The sequence below is a fragment of the Microtus ochrogaster genome, unplaced genomic scaffold (assembly GCF_000317375.1).
Source record: "Microtus ochrogaster isolate Prairie Vole_2 unplaced genomic scaffold, MicOch1.0 UNK3, whole genome shotgun sequence".
Lineage (NCBI taxonomy): Eukaryota > Metazoa > Chordata > Mammalia > Rodentia > Cricetidae > Microtus > Microtus ochrogaster.
The window spans coordinates 8,005,598-8,014,370 of NW_004949101.1; the positions used below are offsets into that span (position 1 = coordinate 8,005,598).

General features: G+C 35.9%; 1 protein-coding gene across 1 annotated transcript in view; it reads right to left on the reverse strand.

Annotated features, from left to right (window-relative positions):
- Macrod2 (MACRO domain containing 2) overlaps positions 1-8,773 on the reverse strand; it is a 1,889,857-nt gene that overhangs the window by 1,877,999 nt on the left and 3,085 nt on the right. The window contains exon 2 of the mRNA XM_026788524.1: positions 6,879-6,995. Within this exon, the coding sequence (XP_026644325.1) occupies positions 6,879-6,981 (103 nt within the window). The 5' untranslated portion in view covers positions 6,982-6,995. The remainder of the gene's footprint in view (positions 1-6,878; positions 6,996-8,773) is intronic.

An 8,773-nucleotide genomic window follows, 5' to 3' on the forward strand; every position in this document is an offset into this window, starting at 1 on the left:
AGATGATTAGAAATGGGCTAGTCCAGGTGCGAGAGTTAGCCTAGAAGAGAATGGGCCAAGCAGTGATTAAAAGAATACAGTGTCCGTGTAATTATCTCGGGTAAAGCTAACTGGGTGGCGGGACACAGCCCACGGCTCCTATTACTACAAGCCAGTCCTCTTAAGAACTGAGCATCTCTCTCCAACCCCCAAATGAGTATTTTTAAAATCAAATTCACATTACGATCAGTTACAAAGGAAAAATAAAATCACATACACTCAAAAGATTTGTATCTAAGAAACTACAGTGCTTGGCTCTTTTCTGTTTCTGTAGATTATTTCACTTTCAAACTACAGAGTTCAAACTGAATATAATCTAAAAAGAGATCAAAACAGAAATTAAGGAATATTTCTTTTTAATTTTTAGATTTTTATAAATTCCATCCTGTTTTTGTTTGTTGGTTGGGTTTCTTGTTGTAGTTTTTTGTTTTTCAAACATTTCACTTGTGTAGGCCAGGTTGGCCTAGAATTTACTTTGTCTATCAGGTTGGCCTTGAACTTACAGGGACCCACCTGCTCTGCATCTGCCTCTCCAGAACTCCTAAAAGCCTGGATTAAACCCATCCTGTTTAATACCATTTCTAAACTATTTGGTCATTTTCAAATATATTCTATCATTCAACCATAATCCAACATTTAATAAAATAATGTAATTAATACCATAAAGTCTAAAATAGTACTTCTATTTTTCTCTTTTGTGCATGTGGTGTTCATACATGTTTGTATGTGTGCAGGTGCATGTGTTTGCAGACACATATAAACATACGCAAGTAGAGGTTCAGGATTGACACTGAGAGTCTTTCTCTACTCCTCCCCACTTTATTTATTGAAGCAAGGACTCTCAATTGAACCCAGAATTTGCTGATCAGCTAATCTAGGTAGTCAGTTTGCCCTGGGATCCCCTGTGCTTGCTTCCCAAGCACTGGGATTACAGTCAGTCACTATGCCTACTGGACTTTTGGGTACGTTCTAGAGATCCTTAGCATAGCAAGCACTTAACACACCGGCCATCTCCATCGCCACTCCAGCACCAACTTCACTTTTTACAGCTATTCAGTTAAAAACAAAACTCATTCGGCTTCCTCTTCCACAGGGTTCCTTGAGCCCTGATAGGAAGGATTAGATGGAGACAACTGTTTGCAGTTGAGTGTTCCAAGGTCTCTTATTCTTTGCATAATGTATAGCTACTAGTCTCCATATTTGTTCCCATCTGCTGCAAAGAAGCTTCTCTGATGATGACTAAGCAAGGTGCTGATCATGAGCATAGCAAAATGCCACTAGGAATCTTTTATTGCTACGTTGCTTTTTGCTATTTATTTATTTATTATTTATTTATTTATTTGGAACAGAAATAAGTGTAACTTAAACAGAGTGTAAGAGTCAGAGAGGATGGAGGACACCAAGAAAACAAGTCCCTCTAAATCATGTGATCAAAGCGCATATGAACTCAGAGACTGGGGCAGCACGCACAGGGCCTACACGGGTTTGCATCACGTCCTTTGCATATATATATTATGGCTTCCAGTTTGTGTTTTTATGGGATTCCTGGGTATGCCAAGGAGTGGGTCTCTAATTCCTGTGCCTTCTCTTGACTCTTTTCCTTCTGTTTTGTTTGTTTTGTCCAATTCCAATTTGTGAGAATTTTTTTAGCTTATCATATTTTATCACTGTCGCTTAAAAGCTTGTTATCCAATGAGAGACAGAGAGGGAGTAGATCCAGGTATTGGGAGGGGGGACCGGGAGAAGTAGACAGAGGGAAAATCATAATCAGGGTATGTGAGGAAAACATGTATTTTCAATAAAAGGGGGGAAAAGGAAAAACAAAAGCAAAGTACTGCATGTCATACAAAACTCTATACCCACATGCTTCTCCATATACTCTTCTGTAGAATAAGCATTTACATTCTAATTTCCTTGTTTCTTATAATTAATAAACATACTGTTATCCAAAAGTGGTATTTATGAACTTACTAAAATAAAAGTACTAGATTATATATTAATATTGAAAGATGATTAAAATATACTAACAAAAGAAGATCTAAAGACTAGAGACACATGTGGTCCTAGGAGATGAACCGTTAGTGGGGAAGAGGATATTAATCAAAACACATTACATTCCTATGTAAAATTACCAGAAAATATGATTAAAAATAAAATTTAAAAACCATGTCAAAACGAAAGAGATTTTTTTTTTGATGATTTCTAAACATGACTTTTCAGCTTGGTACATAAGTCATTCACTGACCGGGATTTCAAATTCTACTCAAATTAGATCTCAAAGTAAAGCGAGTAAAGGATTCAGTGGTTAGGGCTTAATTTTTTTCTTTTTCTCATTAAAAAAATTTTTTTTGAGAGAAAAGATATCACACTGTTGGCCAGACAAACCTGTAACTTAAAATCCACCTGCTTCAGCCTCTAAAGTAGTTGGGATACTGGAATTACAGACAAGCAGTATCATATCTGATGGGCCATCACTTTTCACAGTAATAATTTTTAAGAGTAGAAATTAGTTCAAATGAAAGGGGAATCAATAATATTGAACTTTTATGCTATCATCCTAACTTTAATATGAAAGAAGCTAAAGATTATAAATGTGCCTCTGCTCTTTAATCAACCTATACATGTCAAAATATTTCAATTACCTTGAAAAATGTTTAAGTAATTCAGATTACAGTCTGCAACCTCATAATTTTAGAGTTTGGTGTTTTCTAAATGACATCTATGATCAGATTTGAATATAAGCATATAGAAGATACAAAATGTAATGTTTTCTTCTAACAAAACCATTTTCTAAGAATATTTTCTGATATTTGAATAAAATAATTATAAGGACTTGTTATTTTTATTACTCAATGCACGTCAAACATTCAAAGTAACAACCCATTGACTAGACATGTAGCTCAGTGGTTAAGGAGTTTTCTGGCATGAACAAAGGCCTTGGTAATTCACAGTATTTTATTAGCATATTATTAGTTTACATATTTATTGCTTTAAATAATGTTTTTATTAATTCTTTGAAATGTTCATACAATGTATTTTGGTCATACTTTTCTTCTCTCTTTTTTAAAACCATCAAGTCCAGTTTGTACTAACCACCTATGAGTGACTGCCAGGGTTGACACCATTAAAAAGATAAACTATCTCTCTCAGCTAGGGACGGGGATTCCTGCCCTCCTCCACAAGGGGATTTTATCTGGCTGGAGCTTACTCGGGTCTTATGCATGCTGACACAAACACTATGAGTTCATATGTGCAACTTCCCACTGTGTCTAATTATACAAAATAAATTTTACTGTGACATTTCATGCATGTACGTAATGTATTGTGATCCTATTCACCAATTAGCTGAACATCTTTTAAAGCACTGACACTGTCTTGACTAACAATTTATTAAGACTTAGTACTAAAGAGATGACAAGAAAGTGCATATGAAGAATATGTAAAGTGTGTACAATTGAAGAAATTAGCAAACATCACTTATATAATGAGCTGATACATTTCAAGAACAAGGACAAGGCCAGTCACCAGTTTCCAGGTTATAACAGACAAGGGCAAATAACATTTCAAATGTCACACAGAAAAAATAAAATACTGTTTAATAGAAATACAACTCAAATCACATCACCTAATTTCTCATAGAATGCATTCAGGTTCAAAACTGCATAACAGGTAAAAAAAAAGTAATGCATTAAAAGACTGCAAATGACTTGTAAATTATAAGTTCATATTTGAGACACAGGATTAAATACACAGTGTCATGTAAGACAAAACATTTCAGGAGTTATTCTATGTATATTTTCTAATTTGGCACTTATTTAATATTTATAATAAATATAAAATATTTAACATTTTAGCATGTGGTATTCCTGAACACACCAAACTACTGTGAATTCTAACAACAAAATTCTACCACATATGGTTACTTTTTGACTGTATCTTTAAAACAGAAGTAGCCTGGACCTATAAGATAAAGATGTTCAACAGATAAAGATGCTTGCCACCAAGCTTGAAAACTGAAACTATATTCCCAGGACACACAGTGGAAGTGGGAATCTGACTCCTACAAGTTGTGCTTTGACCTGGACACCTGGGCTGTGGTATTAATGTAGCTTGTCCCCAAATACACACACATGTACACAGCACACACACACATGTGCGTGCACACACACACACACACACACACACACACACAAATTGCTAAATAAATAAATGTTAAAAAAAATAAAGAAAACAGAAGAAGCCATCAAGAAAATCAAGTTCCTAAACACTGCCATTCCAACACTGCATAGCAGCCTGAGCATCAGCTACTGCTCTTTGAACTACTCCACCAGCAGCAGGAATCTAACTCTATCCCAAGAGACCAAATTTGCTAAAAAGAACATCATGTGCAATATCCTTAGAGAACTGACCAGCTACTATAGTGAGCAAAAAGGTAATCAGATGAAAGAGAGAAGCAAATGGAGATTTTTGCTAGGCATAGAGCTAATTATTCAATACCAGTTGCTTATAAACAAAAGAAGATCTTAGCTGGGGTCATCCTTGTGAATTCCTGAAAATTTCTCTAGAGTCAGGCTTCTTGCTAACCCCATAATGGCTCCCTCAATCAAGATATGTCTTACCTTGCTCTCTTCTGTCCTTCCTCCATCTTGACTATCCCATTCCCTCAAGTTCTCCTCACCCTTCCCCTTCTCCCCTTCTGTTTCCTTCCACCATCCCTTCTCCCACTACCCCCACGTTCCCAATTCTGTCAGGCGATTTTTGTCTATTTCGACTTTCCAGGTGGATCTATATATGTTCTTCTTAGGGTTCACCTTGTTACTTAGCTTCTCTAGGATCATGAACTATAGACTCAATGTCCTTTGTTTATAGCTAGTATCGACTTACAAGTGAGTACATACCATATTCATCTTTTTGGGTCTGGGTTTCCTCACTCAGGATGGTGTTTTCTAGTTTCATCCATTTGCATGCAAAATTCAAGATGCCATTGTTTTTTACCACTGAAATGTAATGGACTCTAATGTGTAAATGTGCCGCACATTCTTTATCCATTCTTTTGTTGAGGGGCATCTGGGCTGTTTCCAGGCTCTGGCTATTACAAACAATGCTGCTATGAACATAGTTAAACATATGTCTTTGTAGTATTATTGAGCATCTTTTGGGTATATGCCCAAGAGTGGCATTGCTAGATCCTGAGGTAGGTTGATTACCAATTTTCTAAGAAACCACCATACTGATTTCTAAAGGGGTTGTACAAGTTTGCATTCCCACCAGCAATGGATGAGTGTTTTGACTCCACATCCTAGGACACCACAAAACCTTGAGGGAAGTCACTGTCCCACCTACCCATTGAACAGATCAGTCACTCAGCCTAACGAGCCTTTGTTGTGCTTGCAGCTGTTTGTTTTTTAAACAGTGTCTGGCTACACGGCCTAAACTGGCCTTGAAGGGACAATCGTCCAAGCTGTCAGACCTATAGCTGTGCTCCAGCCTCAGCTTCACACAGGTCACCACTCCTGCTCCTCCTTTCAAGGAAAAAAAAAAAGTGTCTATAGCTCAACCCTAACTGTGTGGTCTTTACAAACACCAAATCTTAAATTAGCTGTTTTTTTTCACAGGCTCTGTCCAGAATTCCATGCTTGGGTTTCATTTTCTGAACCCAAGGTACTCTGTACCCTGTACCCTGTCATCAATCTAAGGACACCACCTGTCCTTAATAGTTCAAGTCCACTTCATAAAGCAGATTTCCCTGCTCTGAAGTGTGCTTTTCGTCTAAACTTTACATAAAGATTAACACCAATAACTACTAATTCTGAGATAAGTATATCAAACATCTTTTAAATGTATGATTTCCTGTTTAGAAACTTTAAAAAAAATTTTATTAAAATATAATTACATTATTTCCTTCCTTCCCTTTCCTCCCTCCTACCCCTTCCATCTCCCTGTCAAATTAATGGCCTCTTTTTCTTTGGAGACTTTACTACTTATGTAAATACTATGCATAAAATAAATAAATACAACTTACTGATTCCATTTAGTGTTGCTTGGGTGTATATGATTTCAGGCAGACCACTAGATATGGAATAACCAATTTTCATGTATCCTCTTAATGCTTAAAATCTACATATACTCTAATGCAATCCAGACTTTTTTCGAGACAGGGTTTCTCTCTAGCTTTGGTGTCTGTCCTGGAACTAACTCTTGTAGATCAGGCTGGCCTTGAACTCACAGAGATCTGCCTGCCTCTGCCTCCAGAGTGCTGGGATTAAAGGCGTGCGCCACCACCGCCCGACTGCAATCCAGACTTTTATCAAACCAAAAAGACTAAGAAAATTTTGTCAAATGATTTTACATGTAAAAATAATACCATACCAAATAAAACATACATTCTCTAAAGTTATCTGAAATGTTATTGTTTTTCTGTATTGTAATATACAATCTTAACCATATGCAAAACCATTAAAATAACCTAAGAAAATCCAATAGAAATGGAACTAACGCAAACTCAAAATGCCACACCATCAATGAGTAAATCTCTATAGCATTTTCTCTTAAAATCTGACACAGAATAGTTTTTAAAAAATAAAAAAAAAATACTTGCAAAAAAACACTGTACTGAAAACATGTATATTTCAGAACACTAATTATGTTACTATACATTCCTAAGCTTAAGAAGAATACAGCAGGTAACCAAAAGCAATCAAACAATAATTTCAAACATGAAAGTAATTATTTCAAGAATACCTTCTTCATGAATATCAATTATTCATATCTGTCAACAATTGTCTTAAAAGATATATATAGGAAGAGCATATGCCTAGAAATTGTTCTGAGAAACTTACCATCATTTTGACCCTTGCTCCTCATCTCCTCCTTCCATGACACGATGGTGCTCAGAGGAACATAGTCCCTTATGTATTCTTTGCGTCTCTCCTCTAAGGTCATCTTCAGCAAACGTTCTTGCAAAATAAAAGCAGAATCTCCATTTGCATTTAAATTTTAATCTTGGGAACTACTGAAAACATTTATAAATATTAATTATGCTACACTAACCAAAGACTTAATGCAATCCAATGATTTCATATTTGAGGGTTAAAGGAGGTCAAATTAGTTCAACACTAGCAAGAAATGTAAAATTAAAGCTAGTAGGTACATTGTCCCTAAGGTGGCCCAAAAAATGAGTCATTTCTTCCTATCATCATGGACTAACGTGGGCCACATATTAGGTGAAGCATTCACAGACTTCAGGAACAATGATCAGTCAGTTCCCACGGCAAAAGAGCAAATGAGTAAGTTGCAAAATAGTATCAACTAAAGAAAGCCCAGACTGCTGAGACAGGTGTGTCCAAACAGTGATAGCACAAGAAAGGTAGCTACAAAGCTGTTTCCTCATTTTTTCCAGGCTATCAACAACGAGAGTGTACTCTCAATTCAGTAAAAGCATTATGGTGGTAGAACACACATACTTTAAATATACACTTTAAGATTAAAATATAAAACAACATCTTAGAAAAGCAGATGCTGTTTATAAAGAGCTCACTGGGTGCCAAGTGTTTCCGATGTTTGTATCACTAAAATAATTTTCATAACAAGTCATGACTAATGAAGCACAGTTAAGAGTCTTCCCATGAAGAGCAAAAGAGTAAGGGCATTTCAACTAACAGAACAACAATAAAAGCAAGGTGATGCAAATACTTTAATGAAACTCTAAGATTTTATCTGGAACAGAAGACCCACAGAAAAGAAAAACAGCCAAAAATAAAGTGAAACTGTGCAAGGATTTGTATGGGATACTGTGGCATTAGCCCTCCTTCTATAAAAAAAAAAAAGACCACTAATTTAAAGTTGGTTAGGAATATCCTGGTTTGTACACAAGATGATCCACTAGGAAGCAGGAAAAAGGGCTACTTATTTTTAATATAAGAAATAAATTTCTGGCACTAGAGGAAGAGGACAGAAAATAGGAAAAAACAGAAAATTTGTTGAAGTTAACAACAGTTACAAAGGAGAATAATGACATAAAATCTAGCTGTTGTCAAGGTTAAGAAGTTCAAGGGATATAGAGGAAAGAGCTTTAATATAAATACAAGAAGAAAATGCTATCAAGTTGTACAGGAAGGTCAGAAAAAAACAAGAATTACTTTACAAAGCCACTGCCTTATCGACTGGGTGTCCAACAGCACAGAAAACAGAGCAGTGGTTGACAGAGTTTGGCCTATGACCTAAATCTATATGGTCTTAGATCAATTTCCTCATCTCTTTATGTTTCAATTCCTTCATGAGAGAATTAGACAGGTATTCTTCCCAACTTTTAGGTGAGGTAACGAAGGCAGTGAGGTCAGAAAACTGACATAACATCCTGGAGCTTGTAGAGTGGTATCAACTAAGGTTTGAAATAGGACAACTGCATCTAAAGCTTAACCCTACATTACCTCATACCATTTTCTACTTTCATGAGTTCAGGGATCAAATGATATAACCCTTATATATAAGGCATTAAAAAACAGCAAAGAACACAAAACAGGACTTCGGTAACTTATTATGTTCATCACCATTACGGAATGACTTTAGAAACACTAGTTTCATTCAAATATAACTGAAATCCATGACACTATGAGGTACTAAAGGAAAGAAAAGGAAAAGGAAAAAGGAAAAAGGAAAGGAAAGGAAAGAGAGGAAAGGAAAGGAAAGGAAAGGAAAGGAAAGAGAGGGAAGGAAAAAGGAAAGAAGAACAGAA